The sequence below is a fragment of the Pseudophryne corroboree genome, chromosome 10, assembly GCF_028390025.1.
Source record: "Pseudophryne corroboree isolate aPseCor3 chromosome 10, aPseCor3.hap2, whole genome shotgun sequence".
In the NCBI taxonomy this organism is placed as follows: domain Eukaryota; kingdom Metazoa; phylum Chordata; class Amphibia; order Anura; family Myobatrachidae; genus Pseudophryne; species Pseudophryne corroboree.
This window is the reverse complement of record NC_086453.1, coordinates 76,280,613-76,303,121: the sequence shown is the minus strand read 5'-3', so window position 1 is coordinate 76,303,121 and position 22,509 is coordinate 76,280,613. Positions and strand designations below refer to the sequence as shown.

The 22,509-nt window shown below is 47.2% G+C and overlaps 1 protein-coding gene across 5 annotated transcripts in view; it reads left to right on the top strand.

Annotated features, from left to right (window-relative positions):
* Positions 1-22,509, top strand: part of LIPE (lipase E, hormone sensitive type) — a 142,109-nt gene that overhangs the window by 108,312 nt on the left and 11,288 nt on the right. For 4 of the 5 annotated variants that reach the window (XM_063942524.1, XM_063942522.1, XM_063942525.1 and 1 more), the window contains 2 exons: positions 15,646-16,184; positions 18,933-19,023. In XM_063942524.1, coding sequence (XP_063798594.1) covers positions 15,646-16,184; positions 18,933-19,023 — 630 coding nt within the window. Of the gene's footprint in view, positions 1-10,545; positions 10,724-15,645; positions 16,185-18,932; positions 19,024-22,509 lie in introns of those variants that run through there. The other variant, XM_063942526.1, reaches the window with a different exon arrangement.

The following is a 22,509-nucleotide window of genomic DNA, read 5'->3' as shown; positions in this document are numbered from 1 at the left end:
CATAGTGGTACAATGTTGTGTACCGCAATGGATGGTAGTGTGCACAGCTGTGTATCACTGTGTTGTCCAATGGCATATCCCACTGAATTAAATCCCATTCCCCAGTCTCAAATGTTCTGCCCACTGGACGTATATGGTAGTATCATTGATACGTTACTGTTGTAACATGCTGATGCCCCAGTGCCATTAGAGAGGCAGTCCCAACCAACCAATTATTTCTCTATCGTCCTAGTGGATGCTGGGGTTCCTGAAAGGACCATGGGGAATAGCGGCTCCGCAGGAGACAGGGCACAAAAAGTAAAGCTTTCCGATCAGGTGGTGTGCACTGGCTCCTCCCCCTATGACCCTCCTCCAAGCCTCAGTTAGATTTTTGTGCCCGGCCGAGAAGGGTGCAATCTAGGTGGCTCTCCTAAAGAGCTGCTTAGAAAAGTTTAGCTTAGGTTTTTTATTTTACAGTGAGTCCTGCTGGCAACAGGATCACTGCAACGAGGGACTTAGGGGAGAAGAAGTGAACTCACCTGCGTGCAGGATGGATTGGCTTCTTGGCTACTGGACATCAGCTCCAGAGGGACGATCACAGGTACAGCCTGGATGGTCACCGGAGCCTCGCCGCCGGCCCCCTTGCAGATGCTGAAACAAGAAGAGGTCCAGAATCGGCGGCAGAAGACTCCTCAGTCTTCTAAAGGTAGCGCACAGCACTGCAGCTGTGCGCCATTTTCCTCTCAGCACACTTCACACGGCAGTCACTGAGGGTGCAGGGCGCTGGGAGGGGAGCGCCCTGGGAGGCAAATGAAAACCTATTTGGCTAAAAAATACCTCACATATAGCCTCCGGGGGCTATATGGAGATATTTAACCCCTGCCAGAATCCACTAAAGAGCGGGAGACGAGCCCACCGAAAAAGGGGCGGGGCGTATCTCCTCAGCACACAGCGCCATTTTCCTTACACAGCTCCGCTGGTCAGGACGGCTCCCAGGTCTCTCCCCTGCACTGCACTACAGAAACAGGGTAAAACAAGAGAGGGGGGGCAAAATAGTGGCAAAAATTATATTATAAAAGCAGCTATACAGGGAGCACTTATTATAAGGCTATCCCTGTCATATATAGCGCTTTGGTGTGTGCTGGCAAACTCTCCCTCTGTCTCCCCAAAGGGCTAGTGGGGTCCTGTCTTCGTTAAGAGCATTCCCTGTGTGTCTGCTGTGTGTCGGTACGTGTGTGTCGACATGTATGAGGACGATATTGGTGTGGAGGCGGAGCAATTGCCAAATATGGGGATGTCACCTCCTAGGGGGTCGACACCAGAATGGATGCCTTTATTTTTGGAATTACGGGATAGTGTCAACACGCTAAAGCAGTCGTTTGACGACATGAGACGGCCGGACAATCAATTAGTGCCTGTCCAGGCGCCTCAAACACCGTCAGGGGCTGTAAAACGCCCTTTGCCTCAGTCGGTCGACACAGACCCAGACACAGGCACTGATTCCAGTGGCGACGGTGACGAATCAACCGTATTTTCCAGTAGGGCCACACGTTATATGATTTTGGCAATGAAGGAGGCGTTACATTTAGCTGATACTACAGGTACCACTAAACAGGGTATTATGTGGGGTGTGAAAAAACTACCTATAGTTTTTCCTGAATCAGAAGAACTAAATGAGGTGTGTGATGAAGCGTGGGTTGCCCCCGATAAAAAGATGCTAATTTCAAAGAAGTTATTGGCTTTATACCCTTTCCCGCCAGAGGTTAGGGCGCGCTGGGAAACACCTCCTAGGGTGGACAAGGCGCTCACACGCTTATCTAAACAAGTGGCGTTACCCTCTCCTGAGACGGCCGCACTTAAAGATCCAGCAGATAGGAGGATGGAAAATATCCAAAAAAGTATATACACACATACAGGTGTTATACTACGACCAGCTATAGCGACAGCCTGGATGTGCAGTGCTGGAGTAGCTTGGTCAGAGTCCCTGATTGAAAATATTGATACCCTGGATAGGGACAATGTTTTACTGTCTTTAGAGCAAATAAAGGATGCATTTCTTTATATGCGTGATGCACAGAGGGATATCTGCACACTGGCATCACGGGTAAGTGCTATGTCCATTTCGGCCAGAAGAAGTTTATGGACGCGACAGTGGTCAGGCGATGCGGACTCAAAACGGCATATGGAAGTTTTGCCGTATAAAGGGGAGGAGTTATTTGGAGTCGGTCTATCAGATTTGGTGGCCACGGCTACAGCCGGGAAATCCACCTTTTTACCTCAAGTTACTCCCCAACAGAAAAAGACACCGACTTTTCAACCGCAGCCCTTTCGTTCCTTTAAAAACAAGAGAGCAAAGGAATATTCATATCTGCCACGAGGCAGAGGAAGGGGGAAGAGACAGCAACAGGCAGCTCCTTCCCAGGAACAGAAGCCCTCCCCCGCTTCTACAAAAGCCTCAGCATGACGCTGGGGCTTCTCAAGCGGACTCGTGGGCGGTCGTCTCAAGAATTTCAGCGCGCAGTGGGCTCACTCGCAGGTAGATCCCTGGATCCTGCAGATAATATCTCAGGGATACAGGTTGGAACTAGAGACAGATCCACCTCGCCGTTTCCTGAAGTCTGCTTTACCAACGTCCCCCTCCGAAAGGGAGACGGTCTTGGAAGCCATTCACAAGCTGTACTCTCAGCAGGTGATAGTCAAGGTACCTCTTCTACAACAAGGAAAGGGGTATTATTCCACTCTATTTGTGGTACCGAAGCCGGATGGCTCGGTAAGACCTATTCTAAATCTGAAGTCCTTGAACCTGTACATAAAGAAGTTCAAGTTCAAGATGGAGTCACTCAGAGCAGTGATAGCGAACCTGGAAGAAGGGGACTTTATGGTATCCTTGGACATCAAGGATGCGTACCTCCACGTTCCAATTTACCCCTCACACCAGGGGTACCTCAGGTTCGTCGTACAAAACTGTCACTATCAGTTTCAGACGCTGCCGTTCGGATTGTCCACGGCACCTCGGGTCTTTACAAAGGTAATGGCCGAGATGATGATTCTTCTTCGAAGAAAAGGCGTATTAATTATCCCATACTTGGACGATCTCCTGATAAGGGCAAGGTCCAGAGAACAGCTAGAGATGGGATTAGCACTGTCTCAAGAAGTGCTAAAACAGCACGGGTGGATTCTGAATATTCCAAAATCCCAGTTAATGCCAACAACTCGTCTGCTGTTCCTAGGGATGATTCTGGACACGGTTCAGAAAAAGGTTTTTCTCCCGGAGGAAAAAGCCAAGGAGTTATCCGAGCTTGTCAGGAACCTCCTAAAACCAGGAAAGGTGTCTGTACATCAATGCACAAGAGTCCTGGGAAAAATGGTGGCTTCTTACGAAGCAATTCCATTCGGCAGATTCCACGCAAGGGCCGCAGATTCGGCATACAGGATTGGATCCTGGTGACCACGGACGCCAGCCTGAGAGGCTGGGGAGCAGTCACACAAGGAAGAAACTTCCAGGGAGTGTGGACGAGCCTGGAAACGTCTCTTCACATAAACATTCTGGAACTAAGAGCAATCTACAATGCTCTAAGCCAGGCAGAACCTCTGCTTCAGGGAAAACCGGTGTTGATCCAGTCGGACAACATCACGGCAGTCGCCCATGTGAACAGACAGGGCGGCACAAGAAGCAGGAGTGCAATGGCAGAAGCTGCAAGGATTCTTCGCTGGGCAGAGAATCATGTGATGGCACTGTCAGCAGTGTTCATCCCGGGAGTGGACAACTGGGAAGCAGACTTCCTCAGCAGACACGACCTTCACCCGGGAGAGTGGGGACTTCATCCAGAAGTCTTCCACATGCTGGTAACCCGTTGGGAAAGACCAATGGTGGACATGATGGCGTCTCGCCTCAACAAAAAACTGGACAGGTATTGCGCCAGGTCAAGAGATCCGCAGGCAATAGCTGTGGACGCGCTGGTAACGCCTTGGGTGTACCAGTCGGTGTATGTGTTTCCTCCTCTGCCTCTCATACCAAAAGTATTGAGAATTATACGGCAAAGAGGCGTAAGAACGATACTAGTGGTTCCGGATTGGCCAAGAAGGACTTGGTACCCGGAACTTCAAGAGATGATCACGGAAGATCCGTGGCCTCTACCTCTAAGGAGGGACTTGCTTCAGCAGGGTCCCTGTCTGTTTCAAGACTTACCGCGGCTGCGTTTGACGGCATGGCGGTTGAACGCCGGATCCTAAAGGAAAAAGGCATGCCGGAAGAAGTCATTCCTACTTTGATTAAAGCAAGGAAGGAAGTAACCGTGCAACATTATCACCGCATTTGGCGAAAATATGTTGCGTGGTGCGAGGATCGGAGTGCTCCGACGGAGGAATTTCAACTGGGTCGATTCCTACATTTCCTGCAATCAGGATTGTCTATGGGTCTCAAATTGGGATTTATTAAGGTTCAAATTTCGGCCCTGTCGATTTTCTTCCAGAAAGAATTGGCTTCAGTCCCTGAAGTCCAGACTTTTGTTAAGGGAGTGCTGCATATACAGCCTCCTGTGGTGCCTCCAGTGGCACCGTGGGATCTCAATGTGGTTTTGGACTTTCTAAAATCTCATTGGTTTGAACCACTAAAAAATGTGGATTTGAAATATCTCACATGGAAAGTGACCATGCTACTAGCCCTGGCTTCGGCCAGGAGAGTGTCAGAACTGGCAGCTTTATCTTACAAAAGCCCATATCTGATTTTCCATTCGGACAGGGCGGAACTGCGGACTCGTCCGCATTTTCTCCCTAAGGTGGTGTCAGCATTTCATCTGAACCAGCCTATTGTAGTGCCTGCGGCTACAAGTGACTTGGAGGACTCCAAGTTACTGGACGTTGTCAGAGCATTGAAAATATATATTGCAAGGACAGCTGGAGTCAGAAAATCTGACTCGTTGTTTATATTGTATGCACCCAACAAGATGGGTGCTCCTGCGTCTAAGCAGACGATTGCTCGTTGGATCTGTAGCACAATCCAACTTGCACATTCTGTGGCAGGCCTGCCACAGCCTAAATCTGTAAAGGCCCACTCCACAAGGAAGGTGGGCTCATCTTGGGCGGCTGCCCGAGGGGTCTCGGCATTACAACTTTGCCGAGCAGCTACGTGGTCAGGGGAGAACACGTTTGTAAAATTTTACAAATTTGATACTCTGGCTAAGGAGGACCTGGAGTTCTCTCATTCGGTGCTGCAGAGTCATCCGCACTCTCCCGCCCGTTTGGGAGCTTTGGTATAATCCCCATGGTCCTTTCAGGAACCCCAGCATCCACTAGGACGATAGAGAAAATAAGAATTTACTTACCGATAATTCTATTTCTCGGAGTCCGTAGTGGATGCTGGGCGCCCATCCCAAGTGCGGATTATCTGCAATAATTGTACATAGTTATTGTTAACTAATTCGGGTTATTGTTGTAGGGAGCCATCTTTCAGAGGCTCCTCTGTTATCATACTGTTAACTGGGTTTAGATCACAAGTTGTACGGTGTGATTGGTGTGGCTGGTATGAGTCTTACCCGGGATTCAAAATTCCTCCCTTATTGTGTACGCTCGTCCGGGCACAGTACCTAACTGAGGCTTGGAGGAGGGTCATAGGGGGAGGAGCCAGTGCACACCACCTGATCGGAAAGCTTTACTTTTTGTGCCCTGTCTCCTGCGGAGCCGCTATTCCCCATGGTCCTTTCAGGAACCCCAGCATCCACTACGGACTCCGAGAAATAGAATTATCGGTAAGTAAATTCTTATTATTGTCTTTATCATTGGGCTATCCTGAAGAATTGTTTCAATAGCAATTTGGTAATTTAGCATGATGGAGGACATGAGGTTTCTTGTGGAGACATTACATTGTGCTGTTGATAAATAAGAATATGATAAAAGGGCTAATGGTCTCCATACTTTGAATAACAGTGATAAAATTATTAAATATCACAGAAGAGTTATTTGACCATATAAGCACATGAAACCATACAGATCACCACAGCCCCAGGGGACTTCTAATATCCATAGTAATTTGCAGTATTCCTCATAGCACCCAAGGTTTTCATACGGACATTGAAGTGAAGACCTCAGAACACCCTGTTTATGTTATTTACAGGAGCTCATACATTTGTTGGGTGTGCTACGCATAGGAAATGCAGTGTACAGATCCTAAAAGCATGGTTGTATTTTATGTAATAGTTAGAGGAAAAGTAGAATGGTATAGAGGTCCCATGTACATTGGGGGTCATTCCGACCTGATCGAACGCTGTCGATTTTCGCAGCGCAGCGATCAGGTCACTACTGTGCATGCGTATGCAACACAATACACAGGCGTGTCGTATGGGTACAAAGCGGATCGTTGCTGAGCGATGGATTTAACGAAGAATCCATTCGCACAGCCGATCGGAAGAAGATCGACAGGAAGAAGGCGTTTATGGGTGTCAACTGACCGTTTTCTGGGAGTGTTTGGAAAAACGCAGGCGTGTCCAAGCGTTTGCAGGGCGGGTATCTGATGTCCATTCTGGGACCGGACAGGCTGAAGTGATCGAAAGGGCTGAGTAAGTTCTGAGCTACTCAGAAACTGCACAAACTATTTTTGGACCACTCGACTGCACATGCGATCTCACCCTTGCACAGCAAATATACACTACCCAGTGGGCGGCGACTGCATTCGCACGGCTGCAAAAAGTAGCTAGCGAGCGATCAACTCGGAATGACCCCCGTTGTCATTTCTCTTAAGCTTGCTTCATGTTGCGTCCACTCCCATTATATAAGCAAAAGCTTTAGTGTATGGGTGGTTCTCAATGCAGCTGGTGTCTGCATTTCAAGTATTGTCAGGATTCCGGCGTAGGTAGTCTGACCCCTGCTGATCCCTTTTCATCTGGGTAAAAATGAGTTAAATGAGCAATGACCTGCATGTAACAGCCCCAATGCCTCTTGGTAGGTGTAGGAGCATATTAATAATAGGTAGTAATGTAGCTTGTCTTAGAGATCACTGCTCTTGGGGAATCAGGGGTAACTCATTTTGTGATGAAATTGGGGTAAAAGCCACTTTCTGGTTCTGCGGTTTCTTAGCTGAGAAATGTTAATATGCACTCAGAGGCTACTTGATTAGGTACATCTTTCTAATACCGAGTACAATTGACCTTTGCCCCCAGAATAGCCTGAATTCTTTGTGGAGTGAATTCAGTAAGGTGTTGTAAACATTCTTAAGAGATTCAGGTCCATAGTGAATGATGGCATCCATTGTGCAGTTACTTCAGATTAGTCAGTAGCATTTTGGATGCTCAGACTCTCCCGTTCCACCACACTCCAAAGGTGCTTTATTTGATAGAAAGTTGGTGACTGTGAAAGCGTTTGCAGTATACTGATCTCATTGTCATGTACGTGGAGCCAGCTGCAAATGATGTGGTGCTTGTGATATGGTGTGTAGCCATTAGAAAATGGGTAGACTGGCCATGAAAGGATGCACATGGTCACTGGTCAGCAACAATACTCAAGACAGGCTTTGGCATTTAAATGTTGAGTTTTGGTGAGTCACAAAATATTGCCCACATTATTACATCACCACCGCTGTGAACGATTGACAAGGCAAATTCTGACCCTGCCATCTGAATGTTGCAGCAATCCAGGTGACATTTTCCCAATGCTCTGAAGGCCATTCAGTGAGTGTAGCCTCAATTTCCTGTTCATGGCTGACAGGAGTGGAGTCCTTTGTGGACTGCTGCTGCTGCCTCTACTCCAAGGTGTTACTTTCTTGTTTTCAGAGATGCTTTTCTACATACCACTGGTGTAACGCATGGTGCATTGACTACATTGACTGCATTATTAAGTCTAACCATACTGGTGACCTCTCTTATTAACACAGCGTTTTCACCCTTAGCATTGCTGCTCACTGGATGTTTTTTGCGCACCACTCTCTGTAAACTCTAGAGACTATTGTGTATGTCAAGGACAGTCCGTACAGAATACATACTAAATTCCGGTAGACTGGATGCTGGCTGTCACTATACTGACAGCGGTATCCCATCTGCCGGAATCCCAGCATCGATTTCCCTTGCGGGTTTGTTGCACTCGCCACACATTGGGCCGGTTGCGTACTTCGCTCGCCACAAGTTCTGTTACCACTCGGCTGGTGGCCTGGACCCACCAACCAAGTGGGAGTTACTGGGGCGAGTGCCTGGATTCCGGCTGTCGGCATATAGCCAGGTGTCGGGATTACGGTGTCTGTCTCCTGTAGGCCGGGATCCTGACAGCCGGCAAATTGACTGCATCCCGTCAGTATGACATTACTGATGCCTAGGTTTCCGGCCCCGTTTCTTATGAGGTTGGTGAATTCACATCTCCCTGGCTACATAAAATGTGCAGCTGGTTCTTGATGTGACAGACTGTTACCAGATATTAGTTTGTCCACCCCTGTACATGAGGGGAGAATACTATGGGCTGTATTCAATAACTGTCGGAAGCTGCCGTCTTTCCAACAGAAATAGTTCGGAAGGGGTTCCGACCTATTCAATAGGGGCTGATTTTTTCTGACAAGTCGGGAATTCCCGACTTGTCGGAAAACACGTGGATCGGCGAAATAGACGCCAATCCACATGCTTCTGTCGGAAATGGGGCCAAATCCGACAGGTTTTTGCCCCTTTTCCGACAAACTCAATCCGACTTGAAAACAAGTCGGATTGAGGTGAGGAGAGGAGCGGTGCTGCGGGTGGTGGGGGGAGCTGAGATCGACAGCCGGCGGAGGGAGCTGGCTGTGGGGGGACATGTCTGCGGCGGCGGGTGGAGACGCTGCAGGGAGAGAGGTGCCTGGCCGTTCCCTGGTCAGTGCACCTCTCTCCCTGCAGCGCCTCCCGCCGCCGCCATGTTCCCCAGCTGCTAGCACCTCCTGCCGGCCGCCGATCTCTGCTCCCCCCGCCGCCGCAGCACCTCTCTTCCTGCTGCCAGCTCCTCCTGCGGCTGCACACATGTCCCCTGCAGCCAGCCCCTCCCGCTCATGGCCGCTGATCTCTGCTCCCCTGGCAGCTGCTGTCAGTGCATCCGCAGCCGCTGACAGCAGCGGCCTGACAGGACGTCCAAATCTGCCAGTCTGATTTGGCCATCCATTGGGGTTGTCGGATTCATTCCGACAACTGCATGTCGGAATGGATCAGACTCCTATTGAATATACCCCTATGTTTCCATTTGCGAAAGTGGAGTTGCAGTTGTCTGAGACTAAAAAAGTTATTATTAATTTATTATTTTTTGGGTGCCACTAAATTCTGCAGCACCTGATAAAAGAAGAAAAGCAGAGTGTTTAAAAAAAACAACATGATGACATAAAGATATATAAGTAAGACGAGGCAGCACGGATGGCGTAGTGTTCAGCACTATTGCCTTACAGCACTGAGGTCATAAGTTAAATTCATGGTCATGCAAGGTTTGTATGTTCTCCCCATGTTTGTGTGGGTTTCCATCTGGTTCTCCAGTTTCCTTCAACACTCCAAAAACAGACTGACAAGAAACGAATGCTGGCAATTACAGTATGTGTCCTTGTGATGGGGAATATATGGGTTAGTTCAATACAGCTCTATATGAATAGCGATAGGAATGAGGTCCTGGAGCTATTCAATTGAGCGCGCTGTTATGCCCAACCAGTGGATTTCTTTTCACACCCCTCCTACTGTTCAAGCAGAAATCGACTAAACTACTGCCGCGATGATGTTTCTTGCCTTTAGCGCAGCACAAACAGCATCGCGACAGGCACTTCAGCTGGAGAATGCCAATTCTCTCTGCTAAACACCTGGTTTAAGGTGTGAGAACTGGCATTCCGTGACATAACAGCACAGTCAATTGAATAGCGCCGGGACCTCCTTCCTGGCACTATTCATATTGTGCTGAATTGATTGTAAGCTTCGTTGTGCCAGGGACTAATGTGAGTGACTGAAATATTCTGTAAAGCTCTGCGGGATATTTGTGCGCTATGTACACGACTGTTAATTAATAGATAATTGTGGTTTAGTATAGATTGTAATGCGTTTCCTGTATGTTCCTCTGTGGCACGGAGGGCCAATGATCTGTTAGGCGTCCCTAGCCCCTGGCTGAAAAGTTGTGGCTTCCTCTGATTTCTAGTATTCTGTTGTCTTAAACGAAGTGCAGAAATAGCCTGGCTTGTTTCCTGTCAGTGCTGCTGTCTTATTCTGTACAGAGTGGAGTGTGATCATAGAGCACCAGGGGGAAGGGGGGGGGGGGGGGGGGGGGCGCACTAATCCTCAATCATGTGAGACTCTGATGCCAGGCAGTGCCACGCTGACCCATAAGTCCAATGCTGGACACAGGGGACTCATTGTTTACTAATCCCCAGTACAGTATCTACATGCAGTAAGAAGGGCTGATCATATAGGTAATAGTGCCAGATGCTGATCCAGGGGTGACATGCTGTTGAAGTGACAGGATGCTGACACAAGGGTGTGGGGGTTGTTGAAGAGAGACCAGTTTTTTTTATTTCATTACTGTTGGGTCAGGCCTAGAACAAATCAGCGATGTGACAGTGCCAGGAGATTCCCATATATTACTAAGGAGTGGCCTGCATCCTCTGGAGAGTTATGGTTTTCCATATGGGCCGGCTCCGGCTGCATTTCCCTCCTCCTTCTGCAGGTATAAAGCTGTGTGAGGAGGGGTCTGATTGGAGAGTGAGATGTGACTATCTCAGAGAGCAAAGTCCCTGCTTGGACACTAATAAGAGAAGAAAGTGAAGCTTCCATTGCAGGTACAGACAGAATGGGACATTCGCCTCACTGCCACATTATATCCATGTTCTTGTGTTCCCTTCATGTCCTCCTGCTATTTGTTTTCCCTATCCTCTGTATGCATAATCTGCCCAGTCTGTCTCTCCATGTCGCTCTCCCTCTTTCATGCTCCTTGACCTTTCCTATCTTGTGACACACATCTTGCGAGCAGCTTCTGTGTTTATAGGACTGGTATACTAGCTAAGACATATGGAAAGTGCAGCTCCCCTCCAGATGTGTGGGGGAGGCCTGTGCCACTGTTATAGACTTATATGTATAATATATATGAAAGAGTGTCTCCTGGTGTGTGTGTGTGTGTGTGTGTGTGTGTGTGTATATATATATATATATAATGCATACCCTCCAACTGTACCTTTTTTTTAATGGTCTGTACCGATTTTTGGCTCTCCAAACTACCATTGAAAGTATAGGAAAAGCCCTTTACCCACGACCACGCCCGTTTTCAGGATTTGTACTAATTTTTATGTGTAAAATGTTGGAGGGTATGTATATGTGTGCATATCGGTCAGTTTAGTCTTGCATGTTATGCCTTTGTCACACTGCTGTGTGCAGCACAGTGGCTGTTCCCTTGTGTGATTCTCTTCTATGATAGTGGTATAGCGAAGCTGCTGTAGAAGTGGCTAGCGTTGGCACTGTCTGTAATAATGGGGTCTATTCATGAAGCAGTGAAAAGCATGGAGATGTGAGCCTGCGGAGAAGTTTCCCATGGCAACCAATCAGCTGCTCCGTACAATTGGATAGTATGCAAATAATAAATGTTACTTCAATGCTGATTGTTTGCCATGGGCAACTTCTCCACAGGCTCACTTCTCCATGCTTTTCACTGCTTCATGAATAGACCCCAATGTGTCCTACGCATGGCGTAACTACTAGCATAATCACTGTCTGGGGCATCAGAAGTATTGTAGAGGGCACTATTGTGTTACACTGCACTCAATGATGACACTACGGTCGCTTCTGGCTCTATGATTTAATATTGTTCCTCTTGAACAGACTTAGGCTATCCTGTGGTTCTGCTGTGGAACTATATGTTGCACAGTGCCTCTGATTGGCAGTACACATAGGGACGTGTAAATCCAGAACATCTGGAAAGCCACAGAGCAGTGAAAGAAGCAGAGGTTGCTGTGGTCGCAGATGGTATTCTTTACATTGTACATCTCGCTATAGGCCATCTCCCTAGGGCTGTAAACATAGTCGCTGTATTACTGTAATGTTCTTGGACATGTTGACTAAAGTATGAGCTTTGTGGGTGAAATTGGCTCTGACGCGTGTATTGCTTTCATATCTACGATCCGTAGTGTGTTCAGCTAATATCTATCCGAGTTAATGACCTCAAACGCCCACTTACTGATAAGCCGGGTCCCCTGGGGACATGATATATATTTATCTTCCATACAAGTTTCTCTAAACCTTGTTCTGCTAGTGTCATAAATATATTTCCATCATGTGCCAGTATCATGCAATCACTTTCCTCAGCTGTACAGCTACTTTTGTGATGCTTCTGACTAGAGGGATCTTGCAGCCGATTGGTAAGTGTGTATTCACAATATCTTTTGTCTGCATCACTTATGTGGGGTACATGCCAACCGACTGATCAGTTTGGTAAGTATGCGGCATGGCATACATACTTACACCTCTTTCACACCAACGCTTTGAACCAGGTTATTGCCGGCTTGACCCGGGTTATTGGCGAGTTAACCTGGGTCGCGGATAGGTGTGAAAGTGGCAGTGTGAACTGGTAAACAATCTTCCGTCCTGGCCACAGGAACCACAGGTGAGGTTGTTGTTGATGGTTCCTTCGGCTAACACATGGGTCGCTCGGTTTCCTGCCCGTTCACACAGGCAGCTACACATGATATACTATATCTAAAAGATATATTGCATCTGCTGTGCTGCACGGAACACGTGATATTTCTGTGAAGCACGTGGTTCGCAGATATATCATGTATCCGCACCGGCCGATGGGCTGTACAAGCAATATACAGAGGTGTCCTCATATTGTACATTATTGCTGCAGTCATGCCAAACAGTCTCACTCGGTGCACCAGGTTCAGTGCAAGTCTACAAGGGCTGAGCATCTTTTTTACCCAAAAATGCATGTTAGTTGTAGTGCGATATGACTAGGACGTAAGGGAGTCAGTTCTGATTAATTTGATGTTATCTGTTTGCGAGTGAGTCTGAAACTGGATACAAAGTGCTATGATGCTGCAGCTATTTCCCACGCTATGTCCCGTTGTGCTACGTATACAGACTGGCACACAGATATATGCTGCAAAGTTGCTCTTTTATTCTAGGCAGGTATCGCATGTACAGCACGGGGATATCCGCACCTGACAACAGTGTATCTTGATATTGCTGTGAAACCCTTTAATGTAATGAGTCATTTTCTGGTGACATTAATTATTAACGTTATTATGTGGTATAATGGTGACCCCTTATTCACACCCTATATTCCGCAGTGCTATGTGGGCTAGCTATTGTCCATTACTCTTTTTAAATCCAAATTATTTTGTTTAAATAATTTTGCTTTGAACTTAAATTAATATATGAAGGTCAGAATCTGCTTTGTATGCCGTTCAAGTATCAGTCCTGCAAACCAAAGAAAAAATGATGTTTAAGTATACTAATTGGGTAGCGATTCTCAGGCTTTACTACATATATCTTCATTTCTGTGTTGCATCACAGCTGAAACCAAAGTGGCTTAGTGTACTAGGTGCACAGGAGTAGTATTTTTTCACGTTGGAGTTGGTATAAAGTCATTGACTAAGTACAGTGCTGCGTGGTGGGATGCACGGCACATATAGGTCCCTTGGTCTGTTGTCTTTTTCACTAGGTTAGCGTCCAAGGGGCTGCTGCCTGAGACGCAAACTCTGTAGAGAACAGTGGTAGGACACGTGTTGCGGCTTAGTTGCCTAATTTGTGGCGCACCAAACAGGACTGTTTGTTACGATTCCAGAATAGGTTATTGTAGACACATCTGTACTGTAGCTACATACCGGTGTATAGGTTCAGTGATGTCTGTGTGTATATGTGCGTGTGTGTGTGAATGTATGTGTATATATGTATTTGTGAGTATATGTATGTACGTGAGTATGTGTATGTTTATATATATATATATATATATATATATATATATATATATATATATAAACACACACATACAGTTCTACCAGGAACATTACACATTCTGGATTATCCTGCCTATGTGTCTCTGTCTAGTTGGGCTCCGTCTACTTTTGGTGCAATGACTTTGAACTCCGGTCCCAGCATGTTGATGTCCGTCTTCTCCATTCAGTGCTGAGTTACTGTTTCTGTTTCTGTAACTTTTCATTTGTACAATATAAAATCAATTTATTAATTTTGATATGATCTACAGTATGGCAGGGGTGTTCGACGTGCGCTCCTCCAGCTGCTGTGGGACTACTCATCCCAGCAGGCCCTTCTGCAGTTCTGCTAGTAGGGCATGCTAAAACTGGCAGAGATGGGATGTGTAGTTCCACAGCAGCTGGAGGGGCACATTTTGCATACCCCTGTCATATGGAATTATCTACAGCTTATCTGTCTGAGAGTGCAATATGACCATTCCACCTAGGTTCTGTTCGAGAATGTAGCACCGCCTGTTTTTTGGTCTTACACTGGTCTCAATGAATTAACTGATATAAGACAAGCCATTTACTGGAATTAATTAGTTGAGCCCATGTTAAATAAGGGAAAGAGTTTAATTGTCACCCAAGTGGAATAGGTCAAGTTGAAATATTTGTAGAATCGTGGAGATGTAGGCACAAAGTAGTATTTCTCTGCGTCATGGTCTTATCCAGCTTTTACTATGTTACTCCTCCATAATGATCAATGATCCCTCCCTAACTATAGAATGATGTGTATTCAGATATTTGCACATTCTGTGTATATTATAAAACAATGACTGCAGTAGAATTTTTTTTGTTAACCTCAGGGCCTGATTCAGGTCCCGACACTTCTGCGGCTCATGCAACAAAGTACAGATAATTGTTATTTTGTGCATGCAACGTCGGTTTGCACCACAGCATCAGATGCCAGTGATGTCAGTGATTGACAGTTTGATGTCGTTTGGGGGAGGGTGGGTAGGTGGCAGCGATGGCCTCAGTTTCCCAAAACGGAGTTTTGTCCCTGCCGTTGTTGGTGAGGGACGGGGCCAATATGTCCTGGCCTCTTGGTAGGACCTGCAGCGGCTGGCTTGCACAACCCTGTGAGATATGCAGCCACGGATGATCAGATACTGCGTCCTAGGATGGAACATTGTAACCTTGGAGGGGTTCGGTATGATTTACTGACGGCCATCAGTATAACGATAACGGCATCCTGGCCGCCAGATTACCGGCAGCGGGGCAAGTGCAAAGAGTCCCCTTGTGGGCTCGCTGCGCTCGCCACAGGTTCTTTTCACGCTCAGTGGGTGTCGCGGACTCCCACAGGTGGAAATAGTCCTGTTTGGCCGGTATTTCGGCTGACGGCATTGCCAGTTTTCAGGATTTCAGCGTTGGTATTCTGAACGTCGGGATCCTGACAGCCGGCAACTTAAACGGATACCCCTCGAAGGACATTACAATTAATTGAAGGGGAACGTGGTTGCTCCTTAATTGGTAACGGCTGCACTGTAAACGAAGCGCTAATTGAAACCATAACATTTTTGTATTAACATATTCCATGTAAGCAGCAGTGATAGTCCCTCCGTAATGTGATTTCTGTCTTATCTGCTGCAGTCAATGCTGTAGCGTCAAGCAGACAATCTATGAAATTGTTTTTGCCATTTTTCCCTCAATTCTTATACAGAAGCAAATATTTATTGTTCTTGACAATAAAAACAAAACTGGGATCTAATTTCCTTTCTTGTGTTGTGTCATTCCAGGTGTGGTATTTGTGCCTCACGAACAGATGGATCCCCGGCCTCTATTCCAGGCTGTGGATGCCTTGTGCCAGGACAACATACAACATTTCGGGGAGTCTAGCTCCGAGGTTGGCTCCCGTCTGGTCCAGGCATTCTCCCGCATCCAGGAACAGGCACGTGGACTCGAGCCAGCCCTACGTGCTCTAGCTGCGGTATGCCCGCTTTTTGACTTAGACCCTGACACACCCGCCAATGGGTACCGCAGCCTGATGAAGGTGGTATTAGCCTGCACCCAGCACATCCTGCACAAGTGCCGCTATGTCACAGCCAGCCGCCGCAGCCTCTTCTTCCGAGCTGCACACAACTGCGCGGAGCTAGAGGCCTATGGGGCCGCCCTCACCCAGCTCCGTGCCCTGCTCTGCTTTGCCCAGCGCCTACTCACTGCCAATCGGCATGGAGACCTTTTCTTTCGTCAAGAACGAGGCCTGTCCGAGGAGTTCCTGCGAGAGTATAGCACCATGCACAAAGGCTGCTTCTATGGACGCTGTCTCGGCTTCCAAGTGAGTGTGCCCCTATGGACAACATTATTTATATTAATACCATTTTAATTAGCTTATGTGCCGCAGCAACGAAACCGCTATGTGTTACTCTTATCAAGTGTGTACTTGTTTCACCCTAATATGTCTGCTAGGTATTTGATTTGCACAAATCAAAAGTATGCACTTGGGAATATTTACGAAGGCTGAAGTACCAATGGGTGCTGTAACCCTTAGCAACCAGAGTCTGTCTTTTTTTCTTTCTTTTTTTTCTTAGTACAGGGTTGAAATTGAAATCAAGCATCTGATTTGGTTGCCTCCTTTTACAATACAAAGGTCCCTCATCCATGTTGTCAGCATTAAACTACTCTTTCTACCCTTGTTGGGCACCCCAGAGTCTCTCTCATTTCTCCTTGTGTCCCAGCATCATACACTACGTGCACTTTCTCTTACTCTGTAATTCACTCTCTATTCCTGGCACTGTGCTGTCTCTGACCTCGAACTCCTGAGCAGCCTTGATCTACTCTCAGCATGCGTAGTGACATCATATGTGTTATCTGTGCCAGTGATAAGATGGGACAGAGATTGCATTAATGCCGTCCACTTGTGTGACTCAGCTCTGTTTACCCTTCACTCCTGATTTACCTGGTTGATGGGAACGGAGAAAATGGCAGTGGCGTTAGCTTATTAAGGCTTCTTGTCCGTAAATGAAAGATGGCTGTATGCTGAAACCGTATGTACAGATGTGTCCACTTACATCTAGCCTCACTGCACATTAAACAGCCCTTCTGGTCACGCCATGCCATGACTTTGTAGAGCAGAGCGTCTTTTCGTGCAACTTTTTCCATTGAAATGCGTCTTATTTGCAAAACAATGCGAAAAGAAAGCACGAGCAGTCTTTGCTGATTAAAATGATGTGCTGCATCCCTATATTCTGTGTGCGACTGTGGCTATATCTGCATATGAAATGCTACGTTTTATAGAAAACACTGTAGCGTAGCATTTCATATGCAGATACAGCCACACATACAATATAGGCATGCTGCATATCATTTTAATCAGCAGAGTCTGCTTGTGCGTCTTATTCATCTTTTAGCTCACTCACGCCAGGCCTCTCCCGCTGTGTGGTTATAGGAATGCTATATAACATGTACATGGCAGCATTTCAGTATTTAAACCACCAACAGCAGGCACACAATTACCACAGGCTTCCTCAGTGCAGGAAAAAGGCCCACTGCTAGATTCAGATATACATGTATACAGTCTGTTCAATATGGTGTTAAATAAAAGTGAACTCTTTGGGGGGAATTCAATTGACATTGCTGCCTAATCTCCCGTCTACAGTGATGGGAGAATGCAGGGGCCATATTCAATTGAAGGCCTTTATTGCGCCAATCGCTTCCATTAGTGTGGGGTTTAGCTGCGTAAAGCAGCTAAACCAGACTAAACTAATGGGTGCAATGCGATAACTCCTGCGTGAGCTCTGAAACGGATCACTTCTCACACATTTCAGCTCGCCGACCCCAGGGGGGTGCGAGCTGAAACGCCGGCAGCCTTGGCTCCCGATCAGAGCTACAATTTAATAGCTCTGTTGGGTGCCATCTGCTGGTTGCTGGCAACAATAACAATTGAATTCTCCCCATTGTCTTCCCTCCATCTAGAGTCTCCTCACCGATCTCTCTAAAGGGTCAATTCAGTTCAGTGCGGATTGAATAGCACCAGGAATTAGGTCCCCCGTGCTGTTCAATTCAGCGCGCAGTTATGTAGAAGGAGGCCAGTTCTCACGGACTAAACAGGGTGTTTTGTTGGGACAATCGTCATTTTCCGACTTAAGTGCCTGGTGCCATGCTGTTTCCGCCGCGTTAAGGGCACAAAACAGCATCGCGCAAGCACTTTTGTCTGATTTCTGCTTGCACCCCCGATGACAGAGGAATGAGGCACAAATCACCTCATGCCTCAATGGCCTCGCTAGTTGTCAGCGAATGATTAGGCTATATTATGGTATATACTGTATTGGCGGGAGCCACACATTGTCCACCTCTACTGTGACTAGATGTAGGCCGGTATTTGTTATAAATTGGATGTAGAGTCCCATATAAATCATCAGGCAGTGGTACAGAATATTATGGTAGTATACTACGGATTAGACACACTGACCGAGTGCTGGTGGTCTCCAGGTCACTTTGTCCTTTCCTTCCATGCTGGTTGTCTCCATAAGCCCTCTCCATATGATGTGTGATCGCAACCGCTACCCAGTAAGATAATTTCAGACTTGTACTGCCGGAACTCTCCATGTCCACCCTGTGGCTGCTGTTGGTTCTGTTGCCCGGTATGGCTGGCACAACAGCAGACACATTTCCTTAAGGTTTTCAGCCTTTGTCTTCATCTTTGTTTTGCTGATATTTAGGGAATGAATGACCAGACAGCTAGAAGGAATGGATGTGATTTGTTATACTGTGCACTGATAAGACCTGAGGGATATATGAGCACTATACTGCATCTTGTTGGGATAAAGGGATTAAGATAACAGGACAATCTATTTGCACAATCTACGTACTCCTTACAACAAACCACACACTTCTCTAGCATTTTTTTTTATTTTTTTACATATTTTGACATTTCCTTTAAGCTTACTTCCCAAGTATATGGCCTTTGTCGTGTCACCTGATTCCTGTCTCCTAACCTGCAGCCTTCATCCTGGCTTCTGCCGTTCTTTTGCTGTTTTCACACCTACTCTTTTCTCATTCCCCATTGTCCGTCTTCTACCTGCAGTTTACTCCGTCCATCCGCCCATTCTTGCAGACCATCTCCATCGGGCTGGTGTCATTCGGGGAGAATTACAAGCGCCATGGGTCTGGAATAAGTAAGTCTCTACGTTGGCCGAGTGGTTTGTGAAAGAGACTGTCATACCCGGTTGTTTAACCTATATTGAAATAACTGTGACAATTGACCAGCTCTTTCACACTCAATATTATGATGTTTTTTTTTTTTTTTTACTTTCTCTGACGTCCTAGTGGATGCTGGGAACTCCGTAAGGACCATGGGGAATAGCGGCTCCGCAGGATTCTGGGCACATCTAAAGAAAGCTTTAGGATCACCTGGTGTGCACTGGCTCCTCCCCCTATGACCCTCCTCCAAGCCTCAGTTAGATCTTTGTGCCCGAACGAGAAGGGTGCACACTAGGGGCTCTCCTGAGCTCTTTGTGAAAGTTTTAGTTTAGGTTTATTATTTTCAGTGAGACCTGCTGGCAACAGGCTCACTGCATCGAGGGACTAAGGGGAGAAGAAGCGAACTCACCTGCGTGCAGAGTGGATTGGGCTTCTTGGCTACTGGACATTAGCTCCAGAGGGACGATCACAGGTTCAGCCTGGATGGGTCCCGGAGCCGCGCCGCCGGCCCCCTTACAGAGCCAGAAGAGCGAAGAGGTCCGGAAAATCGGCGGCAGAAGACGATCCTGTCTTCAGATAAGGTAGCGCACAGCACCGCAGCTGTGCGCCATTGCTCTCAGCACACTTCACACTCCGGTCACTGAGGGTGCAGGGCGCTGGGGGGGCAGCGCCCTGAGACGCAATAAATCGATAAAAACCTTATATGGCTAAAATAAATGCATCACATATAACTCCTGGGCTATATGGATGCATTTAACCCCTGCCAAAACATACAGAAAAACGGATGATAAGGACGCCGAGAAAGGGGCGGAGCCTATCTCCTCAGCACACTGGCGCCATTTTCCCTCACAGCTCAGTTGGAGGGAAGCTCCCTGGCTCTCCCCTGCAGTCACTACACTACAGAAAGGGGTTAAAAAAGAGAGGGGGGCACAAATTAGGCGCAGTATAAACAATACAGCAGCTATAAAGGGAAAAACACTTATATAAGGTTATCCCTGTATATATATAGCGCTCTGGTGTGTGCTGGCAAACTCTCCCTCTGTCTGCCCAAAGGGCTAGTGGGGTCCTGTCCTCTATCAGAGCATTCCCTGTGTGTGTGCTGTGTGTCGGTACGTTTGTGTCGACATGTATGAGGAGAAAAATGATGTGGAGACGGAGTAGTGTGTCTGTAATAGTGTTGTCACCCCCTAGGGGGGTCGACACCTGAGTAGATGTACTGTTGAAATTGCGTGACAGTGTCAGCTTTGTATTAAAGACAGTGGTTGACATGAGACAGCCGGCTACTCAGCTTGTGCATGTCCAGACGTCTCATACAGGGGCTCTAAAGCGCCCGTTACCTCAGATACAGACGCCGACACGGATACTGACTCCTGTGTCGACGGTGAAGAGACAACCGTGATTTCCAATAGGGCCACACATTGCATGATTGAGGCAATGGAAAATGTTTACACTTTTCTGATAATATGAATACCACCAAAAAAGGGGTATTATGTTTGGTGAGGAAAAACTTCCTGTAGTTTTCCTGAATCTGAGAAATAAAATGAGGTGTGTGATGATGCGTGGGTTTCCCCCCGATAACAATTGATAATTTCTAAAAAGTTATTGGCAGTATACCTTTTCCCGCCAGAGGTTAGGGTGCGTTGGGAAACACCCCCTAGGGGGGATAAGGCGCTCACACGCTTGTAAGAACAAGGGCTCTATCCTCTCCTGAGATGGCCGCCCTTAAGGATCCTGCTGATAGAAAGCAGGAGGGTATCCTAAAATGTATTTACACACATACTGGTGTTATACTGCGACCAGCAATCGCCTCAGCCTGGATGTGCAGTGCTGGGTTGGCGTGGTCGGATTCCCTGACTGGAAATATTGATATCCTAGATAAGGACAGTATATTATTGCCTATAGAGCAATTAAAAGATGCATTTCTATATATGCATGATGCACAGCGGAATATTTGCCGACTGGCATCAAGTATAAGTGCGTTGTCCAATTCTACCAGTAAAGTGGTCAGGTGATGCGGATTCCAAACGGCATTTGGAAGTATTGGCTTAAAAAAAAAGGGGATGTACCCCTGGTCGCCTCTCAAAATAAGACGCCGTATTATCAGGCGCAGTCCTGGTTGGCAAGCGAACAAAAGGGTTCCTCTTTTCTGCACGTGACAGAGGGAGAGGAAAATGGCTGCAGAGATCAGCCAGTTCCCAGGAACAGAAACCCTTTTCTGCCTCTGCCAAGCCCTCAGTATGACGCTAGGGCTTTACAAGTTCAGGCACGGTGGGGGCCCGTTCTCAATGAATTTCAGTGCGCAGTGGGCTCACTCGCAAGTAGACCCCTGGATCCTTCAGGTAATATTTTCAGGGGTACAAATTGGAATTCGAGACGTATTCCCCTCGCCGTTTCCAAAAGTCTGTTTTACCGACGTCTCCCGCTGACAGGGAGGCAGTTTTGGAAGCCATTCACAAGCTGTATTCCCAGCAGGTGATAATTAAGGTACCCCTCCTGCAACAGGGAACGGGGTATTATTCCACACTATTGTGGTACCGAAGCCAGACGGCTCGGTGAGACCGATTTTAAAATCTAAAATCTTTGAACACTTACATACAGAGGTTCAAATTCAAAATTGAGTCACTCAGAGCAGTGATTGCAAACCTGGAAAAAGGGGACTACATGATGTCTCGGGACATCAAGGATGCTTACCTTCATGTCAAAATTTACCCTTCTCACCAAGGGTATCTCAGGTTATGGTACAGAACTGTCACTATCAGTTCAGACGCTGCCGTAGGGATGGTCCACGGCACCCCGGGTCTTTACTGAAGTAATGACCGAAATGATGATATTCCTTCGAAGGAAGGGAATTTTAGTTATCCTTTACTTGGACGATTCCCTGATAAGGGTAAGATCCAGGGAACAGTTGGAGATCGGTGTAGCACTATCTCAGGTAGTGTTGCGGCAGCACGATTGGATTCTCAATATTCCAAATTCGCAGCTGGTTCCGACGACTTGTCTTCTGTTCCTAGGGATGATCCTGGACACAGTCCAGAAAGAAGGTGTTTCTCCCGGAGGAGAATGCCAGGGAGTTATCCGAGCTAGTCAGGAACCTCCTAAAACCGAACCAAGTCTCAGTGCATCAATGCACAAGGGTTCTGGGTAAAAACTTCCTACGAAGCAATCCCATTCGGCAGATTCCACGCAAGACTTTCCAGTGGAACCTACTGGACAAATGGTCCGGGTCGCATCTTCAGATGCATCAGCGGATAACCCTGTCACCAGGGACAAGGGTATCCCTCCTGTGGTGGTTGCAGAGTGCTCATCTTCTAGAGGGCCGCAGATTCGGCATTCAGGACTGGGTCCTGGTGACCACGGATGCCAGCCTGCGAGGCTGGGGAGCAGTCACACAGGGAAGGAATATCCAGGGCTTAAGGTCAAGCCTGGAGACATCACTTCATAAATGTCCTGAAGCTAAGGGC